Source organism: Zalophus californianus, chromosome 9 (assembly GCF_009762305.2).
Source record: "Zalophus californianus isolate mZalCal1 chromosome 9, mZalCal1.pri.v2, whole genome shotgun sequence".
NCBI lineage: Eukaryota > Metazoa > Chordata > Mammalia > Carnivora > Otariidae > Zalophus > Zalophus californianus.
In genome coordinates this window covers 87,251,111-87,272,228 of record NC_045603.1, presented here as the reverse complement: position 1 = coordinate 87,272,228, position 21,118 = coordinate 87,251,111, and the positions used below count along the sequence as shown (strand labels likewise).

Below are 21,118 nucleotides of genomic sequence, written 5' to 3'. Positions count from 1 at the left end.
TGTATCTTGCATATTGTATCACTGTTAAATATTTTTCTGCTTTTGTAATGATCTGTGTTTGAATTAAATTTCTTAAAGTATAAGAATCATTAAAATCCCATTTTTGTTATTGTTATATAAATCTAAAATGTTAACATAGGCTAAGTATATTTTTTAAATATTATTTTTAAACTTGCTACCTGACATTTTTTCCTATAGCTGTCACAAGATGAATGTAGAGGCACATTATATAAATACAGACCTGAAGAAGTGGATATTGATGTAAGTGTTAGTATGCTATATATATTGTCAGTACTCTGTTATATTCCCTGCCAAAACATTGGAAATAAGCATGACAAAAAGCTTCCTCTTCCTCCCTTGCCCTCCAAAACGACATCAAAGAAAGTAGCATTTTCTTTTACACGTAGGTTAAATTAAATCATCACTCCTCTATGTATTCTATAACAACCCCCCCCATAATTAACAGTTGAGCATACTAAGAATCACTTAAAGGAAAGTAAAAGACATTTCTAATCAAAAAAAGTATGGAGGACTGGAAACAAAGTAAAATTGTCCTGTCTTCTAGAGAAAGTATCAGCCTCTAAAAGTTCTATCACTACTTTTTAAAATGTAGTCTTTTCTTTTTTTATTATATTTTAGATTGGTTGACTTACCATGTCGTTATACTTTCTCATTTCAGTATATTCCATTTTGGTATAGCTTGAGTTTTGTCATCTAACAAAAACAGGGTAATTATTTTAACAGCTATGGCAAAGAAAGTGAAATCTCCAGTTTCTTGCCTACTTGTCATTATGCAGTCAAGTTTGGGGCATATATATAGTTTATCCAGGGTTTTTATTTTCAGACATCTGGACAACTGGTTTATTGTAGTATTTAAATTTTCATGGAGTATCCTCTGATATTTTCATAGTTTAAAAAGTGGGGTAATACCAAGAGTTTCAAACATTTAAATTATTGAAAATGATTTTTTTCTCCATTTAGCAAATTTTTATTTGTATTATTGCAGTTAGAAGCAATCTTTTCCTTCTATTCTTTTATAAATATAAGAGCATAATTTTAAAATATAAAAACAGAATTCAGTTTATATTTTCATTAAGGACTGTATATATCACTTAACATACCTAGCAGTTGGTAGGCAAAAAAATATTAACCACATTGAAATGATTTAAAGTTATATGAGACTGCTCAATTACAGTATCTCGAATTATGTAGATTAAATAGTACGGTTGAAATGCTTTTTCACTTTATATGCATGTTAAGCATTGTATCTTTAAAAGCTATTTTGGGGGCTCCTGAGTGGGTCAGTCAGTTAAGCATCTGCCTTCAGCTCTCCTTGCTCAGCGGGGAGCCTGCTTCTCCCTTACCTTCCCGCTTGTGCTCTCTGTCGCTATTTCTGTCTTTCTATCTCTCAAGTAAATAAATAAAATCTTTTTTTAATTATGTTAATCACCATATATTACATCATTAGTTTTTGATGTAGTGTTCCGTGATTCATTGTTTGCATATAATACCCAGTGCTCCATGCAGAACGTGCCCTCTTTAATACCCATCACCAGGCTAACCCATTCTCCCACCCCTACCCCTCTAGAAACCTGTTTGTTTCTCAGAGTCCATAGTCTCTCATGGTTCATCTGCCCCTCCGATTTCCCCCCCTTCTTTCTTCCCCTCCTGCTATCTTCTTTTTTTTTTTTTTTAACATATAATGTATTATTTGCTTCAGAGGTACAGGTCTGTGATTCATCAGTCTTACACAATTCACAACGCTCACCATAGCACATACCCTCCCCAATGTCTATCACCCAGCCACCCCATCCCTCCCATGCCCCACCACTCCAGCAACCCTCAGTTTATTTCCTGAGATTAAGAATTCCTCATATCAGGGTGCCTGGGTGGCTCAGTTGGTTAAGCAACTGCCTTCGGCTCAGGTCATGATCCTGGAGTCCCGGGATCGAGTCCCGCATCGGGCTCCCTGCTCGGCGAGGGGCCTGCTTCTCCCTCTAACCCTCCCCGCTCTCATGTACTCTCTCTCTCTCATTCTCACTCTCTCAAAATAAATAAATAAATCTTTAAAAAAAAAAAAGAATTCCTCATATCAGTGAGGTCATATGATACATGTCTTTCTCTGATTGACTAAATAAAATCTTTAAACTAAATAAATAAAAGCTATTTTTTATTTTACTGATTGAAATAAAGATTGACCTAATTAGGTATTATTCTGTGGCTATCTTAAATGTGTTTTCTTGTTACACCTACCTTCAGTTACAGGACTACCTACTGCCAATTACAGGAAAAATAAAAAATTGCTAACAGATTTTCTCTTAAAACCTAGGCCAAGTTAAGCCGGTTATGTGAACAAGATAAAGTGGTACATGCCCTGGAAGAGAAACTTCAGCAACTCCACAAGGAGAAAGTAGGACAATTATGTTTATTATCTACAATTGATGTTACTTTTTATGCTTATTATCAGGACACTGATAAAACTAAAGTAAAAAGAATTAATTCAATGATGCAGAACATTAAGTGTAATTATTTTTATTATAATAGTACACGCTTGAGCAAGCTTTGCTATCAGCCAGCCAAGAGATAGAAATGAATGCAGATAACCCAGCAGCCATTCAGACCGTGGTGTTACAGAGGGATGATTTACAAAACGGACTGCTCAGTACATGTAGAGAACTCTCTCGAGCCACTGCCGTAAGTAGCAGATTTTTTTCTAGTAAGAGTCACTGAAATACCATGTGGTTCTTTTTTCTTTCTTTTTTTTCCTATTTGTTTCTATGTAATTTGACTGTCTTTAGGATTATTCTTTACTATAACAAGAAATTAATTTGTTATTAACTAATAAAAATTAAGAGGTGATTTGTGATGCAAAATAAATATAATTATTTCTCTTATAGTAAGCATTCTTTTCCTTGTGAAATAGTTGTTTTATAAGGGAGATAAATACTCCATTTATGTATTATTAAAATGAAAACTTATTATGTTAACATTTATTGCATTAAGAGAATAAGTCTTTCGGGACACCTGGCTGGCTCAGTGGGTAGAGGTTGCAACTCTTGATCTCAGGGTTGTGAGTTCGAGCCCCCTGTTTGGTGTAGAGATTACTTAAAAATAAAATCTTTAAAAAAAAAGAGAGAGAAGAAATGTATTTTGTGGATTTTAGGGGAGTTAGAATAATTTTGGGAAGGTGGTAATTGGATTCATTTAACCAACCATTTCAATAAAAAAAGACACCTGTGAAATGATTTTTTTAGGAAGCCATTGACATTATCATTTAATAGCTGCAGTGTGATCTCAGTTTAGATATTTCCATTATTTCATTTGATTCTCTTAATTATACTGTGATGTTCATAAATTTTTTAAGAATTTAATATCCTTTCAGTTGTGATCTCCTTGAAATCAGAACCCTATCTCATTCATCTTTGTAGCTCTAGCATCCAGTGCTATAGGATGTGCATTAAAAATTTCATGATTGAGGGCCACCAGGATGGCTCAGTTGGTTTAAGTGTCCAATTCTTGATCTCAGTTCAGGTCTTGATCTCAGGGTCCTGAGTTCAAGACCCGTCCAGGGCTCCATGCTCAGCAGAAGCCTGCTGTAAAAAAAAAAAAAAAAAAGTGATGATTGAACTGAATGACTTACCCAGTGTTAAAAGCTAATAAATGCTATGCCTAGAATTCAAGCCCATGTCTTCTGAGCATAACCCTGAAGACTTAAATTTACATAGATTTTCTCTAATAGAGTCACAGAGAAAATATATGCACCTGAAATGTTGTCTAAAAGGAAGTAGTCACTTAGTTAACCAGGGGTAGGATTTGGATGGGAAGGGACAGAAAAGGGTAGTCCATACAGGATAAAATGCCTTGAACCACAACAAAGAGATGAGAATGTGAGAGATGTGTTTGGAGAAACAAGAAATGAAAGTAACTGACTGGAGTAGAGGATTAGGAATATGACATTAGAAGGGGAAAATGGGCCTAGGTTGTCAATGCCAAGCTAATGAAAAGCTCAGTATCCCTGTGGCAGCCTGAGTCAAATCAAAATGTAGTTGAGAACTATTTCATGATTTGGTGTCTGTTTTAGAAAATTCTGAGGATGAGTGTTCAATTGAACTGTTATTTTTTTCCCCTTACCAAATGGGTTTAGTAACTTAAATTTGACCAGTAGGCTTAAAAATGTTTTAGTAGAAATTAATCATGTTTGAATATCCCATTTTCTGGTTGTTACCCATATAATCACTTTCCAGGTTTCTTTGCTTTGCCCTCAGCGTTATTCATTGGTCATTACAGACCCTCAGTGTGTTCTTCTAACATATTTTGTGTCTTACTACATAGAATACAAACTATACCATTGCCTTGGTAAACTTGTTCATATTTGTAGCTCAAGCCTAACAGCATATGGTTAACAGTCAGTCGATGTTGATTAGATTTAAAATTGAATTACATTTATGCTAGCAGAATCCCAGAGGATTCCTCTAATTCTTTCACAGTTGATTGAGGTCATTGGTTCAAATCCAAGTCATGAGGTATAAAAGACACAAGACATATAACATTAACACTCCCAAAGATCAAAGCTTTGATTCTGAGAACATCTTCTCCTCACCTAGTTGGCCATTTAGGCATGTAAAATTAGGATTAACACAAGGCATCATGTAAAGCAGTGTGCCTATTATGTTTTATTTAATTCTTGATATTATATCTTTTCTCTGTAAGCCCCATCCAACAAACGTACATGCTTTAAGCACATAGTGCCTCTGTTCTCACCTTGTTTCTACTTCTTTTTACCTAAGCCTGATTAGTGAGAAAGGTTGTAATAACAGTCAGTTACACTTGAAATTTTTCAGTGTGTCATTATCTTAGTTTGGGGTCTTTTCTGAAAGCAGAGCCTAAGATGAGGGACTGGGTTAAGATAGTTTATTTAGGAGATGATTCCAGGAAGCAGAAATGAGGGTGTGTGGAGAATAAGACAGGAAGGGAGAAAAGTTAGGAAAGGTTTCCCTACTGAGCTGGTTTCCACTCTCTGCAACTGAGGAAATGAGTAGATGCCCCAGAATTTTCTACTGAAGGCTGAGAGGCTATGTCTCATTCATTGGTTGAAGTTACCCCAGTGTCCTTAATTCACCCACACATCCAAACTGCCGTAGCTGGCTTGCCATGAGACTCTGGTGTGCATGGAATGTACCACAGTCCCTTGAAATTAGGTGGGCAAAGGGGATATAGTGTGGAGCTCCATAAAACATCTGCTACAGTCACCTCTCTTGGAATTTCCATTAGGCCTTATGTCCATATATAAGAGAACTATTCTTGGGCTTTATCAGCTCAATGGGTACTTCTCTTACTCTACCCAGCAATTCAAGGAACCAGATAATTTGTGACTCATCTAAGAATGGCAGCAAAATATATTTGTAATTCTGTGTTTTTCACATACATTATCTAGTTTGATCTTTAAGAAAATCCTATGCAAAATAAATAATTATCTCCATTTATTTTCATTTTTGTTATCCTCACTGCACAGATGAAGAAACTGAGGTTCATGGAGGCTAAATGACTTGTGTAGGTGACATAATTAGTAAGGAACAGAATCAACACCTAAATCAAGTACTTTTAAATTCTTAGACTTCTGTACTTTCTAGTCCATTTCACTATGTGGTCACATAACATGTACTTTCTGGAACTTGAAATCAAATTATCTTACTCAACAATCCAAAATTGGAATTTCAGAAATCATAAAGCAGGTATAAATGGCTCCCATTCATCCTGAATCATGCTAGTAGTTAGCTTATACATTTATCCACTGCAAAAATAATACCAATATATGAAGTAATAACAGTAATCAGGAATATTTCTTGGAGCAGTTATTGGGTACCAGATTCTAAGTACTTAACATGTGCTTAATCCACATAACCCCTTGGCATGGGTACCATTATTACTGTGTTAAAAATGGAAAACAGAGAGATTACCCAGTATTACAGTGAATAAGTTGTATGTATAGACTTCCATTAAACTGATTTGTGTTCTTAGTTGGATTCAAGCTAGGAGAACCATAAGTAAACAGATTTTAGACTCCAGTGGATATACTAGAGTTTAGGATTATAAACTTACAGGGACAGGGAAGCAGGACAAAGGAACTGTCCTGGGGAAAAGCTTGCACATTAAATATCTTCATATACTCATTCAATTCTCCAGGTAATAAAGAGTTTCTGAGAATCATGGTAACAATAGTGCCGTTTTTTTTCTGGTAGTTCCATCAATATTCATGAATTTGCATGGAATCTGTTTTGAAAGATTTTAAGGTAATTTTTTTTTAAAGATTTATTTATTAGAGAATGAGCACGTGCATGAGTGGAGGGAGGGGCAGTGGGAGAGAATCTTCAAGCAAACAAATCTTCAAGCCAACTCCCCGCTGAGCTGAGCCTGATGCCTGGCTGCATGAGATCATGACCTGAGCCGAAACCAAGAGTTAGACACTCAACCAACTGGGCCACCCAGGCGCCCCAATATAATTTTTAAATACATGGTTATTTTATAATTACAATACAACATGCTACCAAAAAGAGATAGGTATGATATGCCTCCTGATGTGCTGCAGTAGAAAGTATCTAGCAACAGATGTGAGGCATTTTTACCAGAAAATCAAATCTAAATCTCAGCAAGCCTCAATATGTAACTACGAGTTTATAGGAAATGAAAGGAAACAGAAGAGCATGTAAGGAATACCCAGGAATTCAATTAGCAAAATGTAGAATAGGAGAAATTCTGCAGATCAAGTGACCCAATATCATCCCCGTATAAGTAGCAGGGGCATAGAGAGGATGATAGGCGAAACTGTTATAATTTTTTTAAAACATTTTTAAGGAAGGGGCGCCTGGATGGCCCAGTCGGTTAAGCGTCTAACTTCAGCTCAGGTCATGATCTCGGGATTCTGAGATCGAGCCCCACACTGGGCTCCCCACACAGCAGGGAGTCTGCTTGTTCCTCTCCTTCTACCCCTCCTGCCACTCATACACTCGCTCTAACTCACTCTCGCTCTCGTTCTCCCTCAAATAAATAAATCCTTAAAAAAAAAATTCTAAGGAATAAATAATGATTTTTAAAGCAAGAATTTCCGTGTTATTTTTTCATTTTAGTTTCTTTTCTTTAGAAATACATTCTGAGGGTCACCTGGGTGGCTCACTCAGTTAAACATCTGCCTTGGGCTCAGGTGATCCTGGGATCCTGGGATCAAGCCCCATGTTGGGCTCTCTGCTCAGCAGAGAGTCTACTTCTCCCTCTCTCTCTCTCTCTGCCCCTCTCCCCCCTACGCCCCACTGGTGCTCTCTCTCACTCCCTCTCAAATAAATAAATAAATAAAATCTTTAAAAATAAATACATACTGAAGTATTAATAGATGAAATGATGTGATGCTTGATGTTTGCCTTAAAATAATCCCACAAAGATAGACTATGTAAGTACTGTAGATGAAACCAGACTGGCCATGTATCCATACTGTTGAATATGTGGGCCCTACTTTTGCCTATATTTGTAAATTTCCGTTGTGTATGTCTGAGAAAGATTAAAAGAAAATCCACAAAATTGCTAACAAAAGTGTAGTACATTAATAGGTATTTTTTTCTTTCCCTATATTTGGCATTTCTACATTTATAATTATACAAATTTATTACATCTAAAATTTGTACAATAAATAGCCACTTTCTTTGAGATGGAATATAGTTTTTATTTCAGAGATTAGAAACTAGATACGAGTTAAAGATTATAAAAATAGATTACACATTTATGTGTATGTAGCATATTATATAGCTGTTCCCATGGCTGGATTTGGTTATAAATTGCCATTGATATTGGACAAGAAAAGGAGGGGTGCTTGGCTGGCTCAGTCATTAGAGCATCCAACTCTTGATCCTTGGGGTTGTAAGTTTGAGCCCCACATTGGGTGTAGAGAAATTACTTAAAAATGAAATCTTTTTTAAAAAAAGGAAAGGAAAGGTCTTATTACATTAAAAACTTGGAAATGAATTATTAGTCCTAATACTTTCTTAATAAAAATGATAATATGTATTCACTATAGCTCTACTGGTAGATATTAAAATCCTCATTTTACTTGTTCCACATCCTAAAGTTAGACTGAGTCAAATTTTTGAAAATCTTCTGCCATCCCTGTAACAATCTTACATGTGTACACACATTTTTTTTTACCTTTGTTAGAGTATAACATATTCTCAGAAAAGGACACAATTTAAGTGCACAGATGTAGCTGACATCCTTATCAACACACCGAATTTTACTAGAATGCCAGAAACTCTCCTCCCAATGACTGCTTTCCTAGAACACCATTATCTGACTTAAACTATACATTAGCTTTTTGCTTATTTTTGAACTTTATAAATCACAGATATATATAAATCATGTATAATCATATAGTATATACTCTTTGGCTTCTTTTAACATTGTGAGAGTCATGCTCGCTTCAGCAGCACATATACTAAAACATTGTGAGAGTCATCCATGTGGCTATAGATTGCAAGGTTTCATGTATTCTCTTAACTGTATATAGCATGAAACTCTCCATACTTTTTATCAAAAGTACTGTCTCCTGACTTAATGCCTGTGATTTTAAAATAATTGAATGTTTAAAAGTCATTACCCCCCCTTTTTTTTAAAGATTTTATTTATTTATTTGACAGAGACACAGCGAGAGAGGGAACACAAGTGGGAGAGGGAGAAGCAGGCTTCCTGCTAAGCAGGGAGCCTGATGCGGGGCTGGATCCCAGGACCCTGGGATCATGACCGGAGCCGAAGGCAGACGCTTAACGACTGAACCACCCAGGCACCCCTAAAAGTCACTACCCCTTTTAATTACCTTATCAAACTTATATTATCTTCTTGACAAAAAAAAACCCCATAAGGTCATATTTAAAGATATTCAACATGGTATTTGTGAATTTGTTAATGGTATTTGTGAATTTGTTAATGAAATGCTCAGCCAGGTATTGGAAGAAACTGATGTTATGCCAGTGCTGCCACTTTTCTTGCTGTCCTCTGTTGATTTGTGTCCTGCCCACCCATAATCATGTTTGAGGAGCCCAGAGATAAAGGCAGAAACAGCTAACCCCATCAGGATTACGGGTCTCAAGCCAAATGTTATAGTGCAGTGACGGCAGAACTTTCCAGGCTAGAAAACTTGGAAGTGTATTGTGTTTCTTCACCCTTAAAATAATTTCTAGCTCTAGAGTTAATGTTTCCTGTACTTCTAGGATTAGAAAGGCAAGGATTCTTACCTTCCTAAAATGCTCTTACAGAGGCACCGGGGTGGCTCAGTCGTTAAGCCTCTGCCTTCAGCTCGGGTCATGGTCTCAGGGTCCTGGGATCGAGCCCCGCATCGGGCTTCGTGCTCTGCGGGAAGCCTGCTTCTCCCTCTCCCACTGCCCCCTGCTTGTGTTCCTGCTCTCGCTATCTCTCTCTCTGTCAAATAAATAAATAAATCTTAAAAAAAAAAAAGTTCTTACATTTGGATGCCTCTATAGTCTTTGAACCGACCCCACACCTGTCTTTTCTCCAAGAGAGGTTAGGTGTTAACCTGGCAATGCCATCTTAACCAACTGAGCCACCCAGGCACCCCTGGCAATGCCATCTTAATTGCTGAGCCACCATGGAATCTGGAGATAAATAAATAAGGAGATCAGTACCCTTATTCATTCAGGTAAAAGTTTGCTGGAACCAAGTAAGAAGACTAATATTTACACCATATTGAAGAGGTAAAAACCTTTAGTCCTTTATCACTTTGCCTTTTAAAAATTTTATTCTTGTGAAATCAGTTAAATAGACTCCCTAAGTTATCTATATAATATAGAGATGATAAAAAAAAAATCTCCAGTGGTTTATCTCTACTTTTTAAAAAATAAAATTCACTGTAAAACCTGCTTAAGGAGATATCTTAGATTCAAAAAACAATTATCCCAAATGGCCAAACTCTAACACTCATTTTAATTTTTAAAAGTATGTACCTTGAATAATTTTTTATTGACTGAGTTTTTTTTTTTTTAAGATTTTATTTATTTGACAGAGAGAGTGAGAGCGGGAACACAAGCAGGGGGAGTGGAAGAGGGAGAAAGCAGGCTTCCCACCGAGCAGGGAGCGCAATGTGGGGCTGGATCCCAGGACCCTGGGATCATGGCCTGAGCCGAAGGCAGACGCTTAACGACTGAGCCACCCAGGCGCCCCTCATTGCCTGCGTTTTTTCAAGTAATTTTAAGCTAGTTATACAATATACAAAGTAAAATAACTTTTTTTAAAGATTTTATGTATTTGAGAGAGAGAGAGCCCAAGCAGGGGGAGCGGCAGGGAGAAGGAGAAGCAGACTCCCCAGTGAGCAGCGAGCCCAACTTGGGGCTCGATCCCAGGAACCTGAGATCATGACCTGAGCCAAACGCAGATGCTTAGGCAGATACTTAACCGACTGAGCCACCCAGATGCCCCAGAAGTAAAATAACTTTAAAAGAGAACCGTTAGGAACAAACTGTTAAGATTATTATGTAACATTGTGTTAACTATTCTTCAATTAAAAAAAAAAAACTGTTTAGATTATTTTAAATAACCTTTCCTCCATACACCATACCTTCTTTCCTTATCCCAAGACTATTAGTGTTGTTAAACTGACGTTTCCCAGGGCGGGCTTCATTCAGCACAGTTCAGGGGATGAAATCTCTGGTTGTGGAAGATTCCTAGACAAGAGTTACTAATTCATTTTACAACAGTGCTCCCTATATTTTTGTTGTTTGTGTTACATGTGCCAACACCACACTATATACTAGTAATAAAACTGATCAAAATCCTTGCCTTACTTTATCAATTTGTTGACTTCATACCACTCTGAACTCTCTGAAGAGTAATTACAACCTATAGAAGAGTACCTGCACTCCCATAGAATAGCATCCTGAAACAGTGAAGTGACAGTGTATTTTTGACCATTTGTAGAATCATTCCATATTCAGTAGATGACAGGTGGTTAAAGACCAATGTGAAAATTTTCTCTGTGATTTTAGGGTTGGGGGTGATTTTATTTCCAAAGGAGAAAAAAATAGGTGAGTAGCGTCTATATTGAGTCTCTATAAGCAGGATTCACTGATTTATTTAGCTGAAATAGGTTTATTAGATTACTGTAAATTTATTACAAGTAAAGATATCTCAGGCTTCTGGTGTTATTGAAAATCCAACATGCTAAAATAGAACCTATTTAGTATTTTTTATTTTGGAGAAATTTTAACCAGGGTAGGTAAGATAATGCTTTAAACAGGAAAGGAAAGGAAAAATGAATTATAAGGAAAGGAAAATGAATTACAGAAGTTTTTATTTTGCCCAGTATTAACTACACAATTTTCTAAAGCCTAGAAAGCTTGTAGTTGCAGTGATAACAATATAAAAGCACATTTTTCCCCATTAAAGTAATTAATGCTCTTTGATTTTTAGGAACTGGAACGAGCATGGAGAGAATATGACAAGTTAGAATACGATGTAACTGTTACCAGGAACCAGATGCAAGAACAGCTAGATTGCCTTGGTGAAGTTCAGGTACAGAAGTGAATTTTTTTCTGCATTGTCTCAACTGGTTTTGACTGGTACTGTACAACCCACATCGTTAGATTTGTGCATGCCCATGGCGTGCCTGGGTGGCTCAGTCGTTAAACGTCTGCCTTTGGCTCAGGTCATGATCCCAAGGTCCTGGGATAGAGCCCCGCATCGGGCTCCCTGCTCCGCGGGAAGCCTGCTTCTCCCCCTCCCACTCCCCCTACTTGTGTTTCTGCTCTCGCTCTGTCAAATAAATAAAATCTTAAAAAAAAAAAAAAAAAAGATTTATGCATGCCCTTAACAGTTTTTACATTATTGGCCACCTAAGACGTAGGTTTAAATACTTTCAATGATAGGAATCTTACTATCCCACGAAGTAGCCCATTTCTCATTGTTTAAAAGTTCTTTTTTCTGTTGGGCACATGGTGTGATCCCTGTGATGTTTTTGCTCCTGCCTAACTGTGTTAAAGGTAATACTGAAGTGTTGAATTTAAATGGACTTATCAAATAAAGGATAACTTACCTTTTCATAAAATTTATTCTCATCCAGAGCACCTGGCTGCCTCAGTCAGTACAGTGTGCAACTCTTGATCTTGGGGTTGTGAATTCGAGCTCCATGTTGGGTATAGAGATTACTTAAAAATAAAAAAATAATTTATCCTAATGCATTCTATATAAAATGCCTCTTTTTTATCAAACTATTTTGGCCTATTGACTTTTGATATGTTATTGGATAGGGAAAGATGCAGCAATGCTTAGCATAAAGAATCCAGTTTTGTAAAGTCACATCTGGAATTAAGTTCCAGGTGTTAATTTTCTTGTCTGTAAAATAGAAACAGTATTACCTGTCTTAAAGTGTTGCTCTGAGAAAGGGAAGACAATATATATTCGAGAAAATAGTAAAAGTCACTTCATGCTTGTGACGATAAATTTAGCCATCTGCCTTGGAAACCTTATGGACTCAACAGACAAGTCAATACAAGGAATAAAGGTTAGTAAAGTTGACTCTTAGAAAACCAACCGTCCTCCATCTGGGCTGTCCAGTATAGTAGCCACTAGCTACATGCTATTTTTGGGCTTGAAATGTTGCCAGTGTGACGAGAAACTAAATTTTTAATTGTATTTCATTTTAGTTATCTAAATTTAAGTACCCACATGTGTGGTTGTGAATTCTATATTGAACACTGAGGTCAATACTAACTACAGTAGGAAAAAAAAAAAAAAAAACCTGAAATATCTAAGAAATAACCCAGGGGTCAACAAACTTTTTCTGTAAAAGACCAGATATTAAAATATTTTAGATGTTGCAGATGTATATACTCAGTCACATAATCTTGCACAGTTTTGTTTTTTTTTATAACCCCTTAAGATGTGAAAATTCATTTTTAGCTTTCAGGCCACAGCAGTTTACCTGATTTAACTTAACAAAAAATGTTCATCATGAAAATGTAATGTCTATATTATAGGACATAAGATTTAAATAAATAGAAAAGTGGAATTGGTATACCATGTTCATGGATGGCCTAATTTAACATTCTCTCAATGAAAATTCTTCATATAAACTCAAATTCTATTCTAATCAGATTTCCTCCAGAATTCTGTGAAAAAATTATCAAAATAGTACTAATATTTAAAGGTATAATGAAGACCACAATATTGTTTTGTTTTGAAAAAATAAAGAACTAAAAGGCTCACTCTATGAGCTATAACATCGCACATAGACCAGTTACATAATGACTCTGCACTTCAGTATTCACAACTATAAAATAAAAATTATAGTGCCTCCCTCTATCAGATTATTATAATGACTAAATATGTTGATATTTTTGAAGCACTTAAAATAGTATCAGGCACATAAAACATACTGTATAATGTTTATTAAATAAATAAGTAAACGGGGCACCTGGCTGACTCAGTCAGGAGAGCAGGTGACTCTTCATCTAGAGGTTGTGAGTTCAAGACCCACATTGAGTGTAGAGCTTACTTTAAAAATAATAATAATAATTAAATAAGCAAACAATGAAGGCAACATAAACAAACTTAAAAGATGGCATACTGGCAAAAAGTATTGTTAACCACTAAAATTCAACAAGAGTGACTATTTTGATCTTCAAGGAAATTTCTTTTTGATTTGGAGAAGCGATACATTAGAAAAATGGAGAGAACGTGACTTGTCAATCTATAGAAAGTAAAACTCAGATTGCTAACAAGTGTTTAAATATTGTTCAGAGTCACCATAATTAGAGAAATGCAAAATAATACAAAAATGAGATTTTCATTGTACACCTTTCAGAAAGGTAAAACTACATACATTTTTTTAATTATTGCAAAAATAATATGTATCCTAATATCTGATTTTTATAATTGAAATTCCCTCCCTAGAAGTCTCTATCAGTATTCACATCCCTGGGTTATCCTTGTGTTTGGGTCTTGTGTGAATACTTCCTTTTATTTTGATATTTCTAGCCCTATGGCTTGGAAAACTGGGTAACTAAGGTTATGTAGTGCCTTTTTGAAGCAGCATAGCACATAGTCTTTATGTTTATAGACTTTAAAAGCATATTTTCACCCCTCAGAGGACTTTTTAGCTATATTTTTTTTCTGGTTAATGTGACAGTTTTGTACTTCACTGCCCTTTTTTTTAAAAAATAATTTACATTCCTGGGGTGCCTGGGTGGCTCAGTCATTAAGCATCTGCCTTTGGCTCAGGTTGTGATCTCAGGGTCCTGGAATCGAGCCCCACATCAGGCTCCCTGCTCAGCTGGAAGCCTGCTTCTCCCTCTCCACACTCCCCTTGCTCATGTTCCCTCTCGCTATCTCGCTCTCTGTCAAATAAATAAATAAAATCTTTAAATAAATAAATAAATAAATTTACATTCCAAAAAATGATATTTCTTGTTATCCAAAGTATCAATAAGTCATAGAGTTCTGTTAGAATCTTACTGAAAACCAATATGATCTCATTTTCTAGAATTTCTAGAACTTAGGAAATTAGTATACTTCCCATTTCTTTTTTCTTCTCCCTTAAAAATATTTTTTTTAATTTGAGTTTGTGAGTTTCTATTTTCTTCTGTTTTCTTTTTGTTTTCCATTTTTTAGTTCCTTGTGATCAGCAATAATGCAAGCCAGAGCTTATTGAAGAGATGTGAAATAGTACACTTAAGTCTGAGAAATTGAATTTTTTCTTTCTCTGCTTCATCAAAGGCCACAGAAGTTGAAAAATTGGGAGAGTCACATAGAGCATGTTAAATATTCTCAAAACTTAATCCACTGCAATTCTCATTTTTTTAAATATATAATTAGTGGGATTTACAACTTTTTTTTTTTTCCCCTTCTGTGTGGGCTCTTTTTCGTGAAAGACTGAATCAGCAGGAATTCAGCGTGCACAGATTCAGAAAGAACTTTGGAGAATTCAGGATGTCATGGAAGGACTGAGTAAACACAAGCAGCAAAGAGGCACTACAGAAACAGGTAAATCAGCTTTTCTGCAGTAATTGACCATAATCTTATATCTCGGTGGAATGACACAGGGTGCCTGGCTGACTCAGGCAGAAGAGCTTGCAACTCTTGATCTCAGGGTCGTGAGTTTGAGCCCCGTGTTAGCCCTGTGTTGGGTGTAGAGATTACTCTACAATAAATAAATAAACTTTTTAAATAAATAAATAAGTAAATAGGATGACGCATAGAATTGGATTTCTTTTGTTATTTGAATGGATTTTTGACATCAGAAAACAAGCACTCTTGTAACATTGAAGTACATAAGTTTATAAAGTAAAAAGCAGAAGTTCTGCCAGCCTCACCCACAGCAAAAATAAATTACTGTTTTTTGTGTATAATTGTACACCTGCATAATGTTTTGCTTTTATGATTTTTTTTTCCCCACAACAAAGAATGGAATCATAGTATACTTATTTTTCAACAATTTGGTTTTTCCTCCTTAATACTACAGTGCAATAATAACTGTAAGAATCCATTGTATAGATGAACTATAATTATCCATTTCTGTTGTTGGACATATAGGTTGTTTCCAGGTATGGGGTTTGTTTTTTTTCTGTCATAAACCATGTTGTGTGTGTGTGTGTTATTGTATACATAGCTAAACGCGAAGGCTAGGGATTACAAGAAGTTGGAAATGAGCACACATCTTTCATTTTGAAAGGCACAGCCAGATTGCCCTCCTAAATAATTGTACTGAATTATATTTACATCAGTAGTGCTTCAAAAAAACCCATTTCCCTATACTCTTGTTTAAACTAGATATTTTAATTTGTGTTTTTAAATGCAGTTGCTTTCAGATTCTGGAAACATTAATAAACAAGGGATTAGAAACTGAAGGCTTCATTTAAAATAAGTGAAATGGGGGTGCCTTGCTGGCACAATCAGTAGACCATGCGACTCTTAACCTCAGCGTTGTGAGTTCAAGCCCCACTTTGGGTGTAGAGATTACTTAAAAATAAAATCTTTAAAAATAAAACAAAATAAATGAGATGAAATGATTCCTTTTTATGTAGATTTAAAGAATATGTTTAGTGTAAGTAGTTACATTTTTTTTTTTTAGGTATGGCAGGGTCAAAGCCTTTCTCAACAGTTAAGTACAAAAATGAGGTAAGTTTGGATTATCTATCTCTAAATTATTTTAAATGTGTAACACATGAATTAGAATTTGTTTTCTCTTCATAACAAAAATGTTTCCTAAATATATTTAAGTTACTGTTTTAATCTTGAAATTTCACTGATTAGTAATTTGATACTTCTAACAGATGTGATTTTTCTTCCCTTAATGCAAAAAAAAAAATTGAATCACTACTTTTCATCTATGTTAGAGCTTTAACATTGTCATACTTTTTCTAATACAAGTAATCTGAATATTTATCATTGTTTCTTATTCTTGGTAAAATTTGTAGGATGGTTGATAGATAAGTTGGCTGTGTGTCATGCATACCATAGAGAAATTACAACTACAAAGAGATACTGTCAACCTGATTGAAACCATCTGTGGTCTTGAATTTTGTATTAAAACCAATGAAAAAAATGTTTCTTTATTTTGTCTCTTAAGATTACCAAAAAAAAGATTTTTAAATTAATTATTTTCTTCTGTTTTTAAAAGTGAAATAACAGTAGTTTCGTACATCTGTTTTGATGTTAAGCTTCAGATGAACGCTAATAACCCATATGTTACAGGAAAAAAAAAATGTTTAAGACCCAGTTACTGGCTATCACACTTTGCATTTTTTATTTACTTTTCAATATGAGACTTTTGGCTTGGCAGTGTCCCTTTAATTATCTTAAAGTGAATTTAAGTTAACTTACCATTGCAAAGAATTTAGATATACTTAATTCAATATGCTTATCTAAATAAGGTGACTATTCTACAATCTTTAGGAAGAGGAAGTAGTCCCACCTCGTCCTCCACTTCCTCGGTCCTATGACTTTACAGAGCAGCCTCCCATAATCCCCCCTCTGCCCAGTGATAGCAGCTCCTTGCTCTGTTATAGCAGGGGCCCAGTCCATCTGCCTGAAGAAAAGAAGAGTCATCAAGTTCAAGGATATCCAAGAAATGGATCTCACTGTGTAAGTGGCTTCAGCAGCCACAGAATAATCAATCATGTACCTGCCCTCTCATTTTTTGAAAGTTTATTTTACACTCAAACTTTTTGTTAATTATAACCCCACTTTTAGCCAGTGTTTTTCTGTTTGTTTATATGTAGTTATCATTTGTGCTTTTCCTGTTTCGGTTTTACCATTCTCATTTTTTTGTATTTTTACAATTTTAATACTTCATGATTTCATATTTTTAATAAATGTTTTTGTAAAATGGTTACTTTGCGTTTGCCTAAGAAGTCATATTTTAAATAACCATTTCAGGATATTAGAGGTAAAATATCTTTGGATCAGAAAGAAGTGAGAATGAAAAAAGATTGTTGCTAGGAATGATCAAAGGGTTGGGATATAGGCAGTTTCATCTAGGAAAGCTATTAGAGGATGTGGACATTGCCAAGGAGAGATGTTACCCATGGAAGCTGGAAATAAGAGGTTTGGGATTAAACAAATAAATGTAAAATGTGGTAAGCTAGAAGAGAATTAAGGAGGCAAGGAATAGGGCTAATTGAATTAGTATGATATAATTATTTTCAGACCTCAGATGTACTGTGATAAAAATGTTCTAATGACTTTGTCCCTAATAAGAATATTCTTAATTTGAAAACCAGAACTTTTACTGGTTAAAAATATTTCAGATTTTTTCCTATGTTATTTGTAATATATATATATATATATCAATTGTGCCTGTACCCAAGATAGCTGACTGAAGCTTTCAGTTTTCGGGGTTTGATTTGAGGCTTTAGAGGTAAACATTATAAAAGAAACTTGTGCCAATTTTTTTTTTTTTTTTGAAATTACATGTCTTCCTTTCAAGGGTCCAGATTATAGACTCTACAAGAGTGAACCAGAGTTAACAACAGTGGCAGAAGTTGATGAATCTAATGGAGAAGAAAAATCAGAACCTGTTTCAGAAATGGAAACTTCCGTTAAAGGTCAGCATTTGGGATATGTTTTATCTCCTGTGTTTTTCAGACATTTTAACAATAAAATCAGTTTACATGTTGGCCCAGTATGTATATATACAAGTCCACAATCCCTTATCTGAAACCTTTGGAATCTGATGAGCTTCTGAAATCAGAAGTTTCACATATTAGGAAGGTAACATGACCCATAAACCATGCATTACATGTCATCTCAGCTAGGCATGAGGCCACATCCCCTTCTGAAATAACTTAATATTTCTGGAATATTCACCCAAAGAGGGATAAAGACTAAAAAGCTTCATATCAGTCCAGGTTAGGTTTTACTGAGAAATAAGTACATTCTAAACTTTTGAAAAGCTTTCCATTTTCTGAGATTTTGGGGTAGGGAGATTTTGGTTTTCTTCTGTTTGAAAATTGTACATAAAAGATCAAGGGCTGAGGGGTACCCTGCTGGCTCATTCAGTAGAACATGTGACTCTTAATCTTGGGGTCATGAGTTGGACCTCCACATTAGGCGTAGGGTTTACTTAACCAAAAAAACACGTAAATAAACAAATTCCATGACGTAGTACTCTTACTGGGTGTACTCTGACTTTTTAAAGTTTAATTATTTTTAGTATTTAGTAATCTCTACACACAACGTGGAGATAGGAGATTGTGAGTTCAACCCTGAGATCAAGATTTGCACACTCTTCCTTCTGAGCCAGCCCGGCACCCCTGATTTTTTTTTTTTAAATACTGATCATTCTTCAGGGTTGTAAAGAAAAAGGATAGAGGGGGCAGTAGTCAAGAATAAAAAGATAGAAAAGGCCAGATACAGTGCAGTGATTCAACCTTGATTGGATTGTGGTTTGTTTGTTTTAAATTCAATTAACATATCATGTATTATTAGCTCCAGAGGTAGAAGTCAGTGATTCATCAGTCTTACGTAATACCCAGTGCTCATTACATCACGTGCCCTCATTGAGGGTCCATTTCTGGGTTCTCTATTCTGTCCCATTGTTCTGTGTATCTCTTTTTGTGCCAGTACCATACTGTCTTGATGATTACAATTTTGTAAGAGAGCTTGAAGTCCAGAATTGTGATGCAACCAACTCTGGTTTTCTTTTTCAACATTCCTCTGGCTATTTGGGGTCTTTTCTGGTTCCATACATATTTGAGGATTATTTGTTCCAGCTCTGTGGAAAAAAAGTGGATGATATTTTGATAGGGATTTCATTGAACTTATAAAGTGCGGTAGGGGGGCGCCTGGGTGGCTCATTTGGTGAAGCGACTGCCATCAGCTCAGGTCATGATCCTGGAGTCCCTGGATCGGGTCCCGCATCGGGCTCCCTGCTTGGCAGGGAGTTTGCTTCTCCCTCTGACCCTCCCCCCCACTCATGTGCTCTCTCTCTCAAATAAATAAAATCTTTAAAAATAAAGTGCAGTAGGTAGCATAGATATTTCAACAATATTTGTTCTTCCAATCCATGAGCATGGAATGTTTTTCCATTTCTTTGTGTCTTCCTCAATTCCTTTCATAAGTGCTCTGTAGTTATTAGAGTACAGATCCTTTTCCTCTTTGGTTGGGTCTATTCCTAGGTATGGGTACAATTGTAAATGGAATCGATTCCTTAAGTTCTCTTTCTTCTGTCTCATTGTTACTGTATAGAAATGCAACTAGAAATGTATTTTTGTGCATTGATTTTATATCCTGCCACGTTGCTGAATTCCTGTATGAGTTCTAACAATTTTGGGGTGGAGCCTTTTGGGTTTTCCACATAGAGTTACCATGTCATCTGCTAAGAGTAAAAGTTTGACTTCTTTGCTGATTCGGATACCTTTTATTTCTTTTTGTTGTCTGATTGCTGAGGCTATGACTTCTAGTACTATTTGAACAACAGTGGTGAAAGTAGACATCCCTGTCGTCTTCCTGACCTTAGGGAAAAGCTCTCAAAATGCCATTCACTGTGGGCTTTTCGTGTATGGCTTTTATGATACTGAAGTATGTTCCCTCTATCCTCCACTGTAAAGAGTTTTATTCAAGAAACGATGCTGTATTTTGTCAGATGCTTTTTCTACATCTATTGAGAGGTTCATATGGTTCTGGTCCTTTTATTAATGTAGTGTATCACATTGATTGATTTGCGGATATTGATCCATCCTTGAAGCCCAGGAATAAATCCCACTTGGTCATGGTGAATCATCCTTTTAATGTACTGTTGGATCCTATTGGCTAGTATCTTGGTGAGAATTTTGACATCCATGTTCATCAGGGATATTGGTCTTTAATTCTCCTTTTTGGTTGGGTCTTTGGTTTTGGGATCAAGGTAATGCTGGCCTCATAAAATGAATTTGGAAGTTTTCCTTCCATTTCTATATTTTGAAACAGCTTTAGAAGAATAAGTATTAATATTTCTTTAAATGTTTGGTAGAATTCCCCTGGGAAGCCATCTGGCCCTGGACTCTTGTTTACTGGGAGATTTTTGATGACTGCTTCAACTTCCTTGCTGGTTATGGGTCTGTTCAGCTTTTTTATTTCTTTCTGTTTCAGTTTTGGTAGTTTATAACTTTCTAGGAATACATCCATTTCTTCCAGATTGCCTAATTTTTTAGCATATAATTGCTCATAATATGTTCTTATAATTGTATTTCTTTGGTGTTGGTTGTGATCTCTCTCTTTTTTTTTAAGATTTTATCTATTTATTTGACAGAGAAGAGGAGGGTGGAGAGAGAGAACGAGCAGGGGGAGCGGCAGGCAGAGGGAGAAGCAGTCTCCCCACCGAGCAGGGAGCCAGATGTGGGGCTGGATCCCAGGACCCTAAGATCACGACCCGAGCCAAAGGGAGGCGCCCAACCAACCAACCCACCCAGGCGCCCCTGATCTCTCCTCTTAAATAAAAATTTAGGTCCTTTCTCTTTTCTTTTTAATAAGTCTGGCCAGGAATTTTTCAGTCTTATTAATTTTTTCAAAGAACCAGCTTCTAGTTTTGTTAATCTGTCTACTTTTCTTTTGGTTTCTATTTCATTGATTTCTGCTCTAATCTTTATTCTTT

General features: G+C 35.8%; 1 protein-coding gene across 9 annotated transcripts in view; it reads left to right on the top strand.

Annotated features, from left to right (window-relative positions):
- Positions 1–21,118, top strand: part of PLEKHA5 (pleckstrin homology domain containing A5) — a 239,848-nt gene that overhangs the window by 196,359 nt on the left and 22,371 nt on the right. For 6 of the 9 annotated variants that reach the window (XM_035729176.1, XM_027592894.2, XM_027592890.2 and 3 more), the window contains 8 exons: positions 199–261; positions 2,330–2,410; positions 2,545–2,694; positions 11,461–11,562; positions 14,919–15,030; positions 16,118–16,164; positions 16,942–17,130; positions 17,975–18,092. In XM_035729176.1, coding sequence (XP_035585069.1) covers positions 199–261; positions 2,330–2,410; positions 2,545–2,694; positions 11,461–11,562; positions 14,919–15,030; positions 16,118–16,164; positions 16,942–17,130; positions 17,975–18,092 — 862 coding nt within the window. The remainder of the gene's footprint in view (positions 1–198; positions 262–2,329; positions 2,411–2,544; positions 2,695–11,460; positions 11,563–14,918; positions 15,031–16,117; positions 16,165–16,941; positions 17,131–17,974; positions 18,093–21,118) is intronic. The other 3 variants (XM_027592897.2, XM_027592895.2, XM_035729177.1) reach the window with 1 other exon arrangement.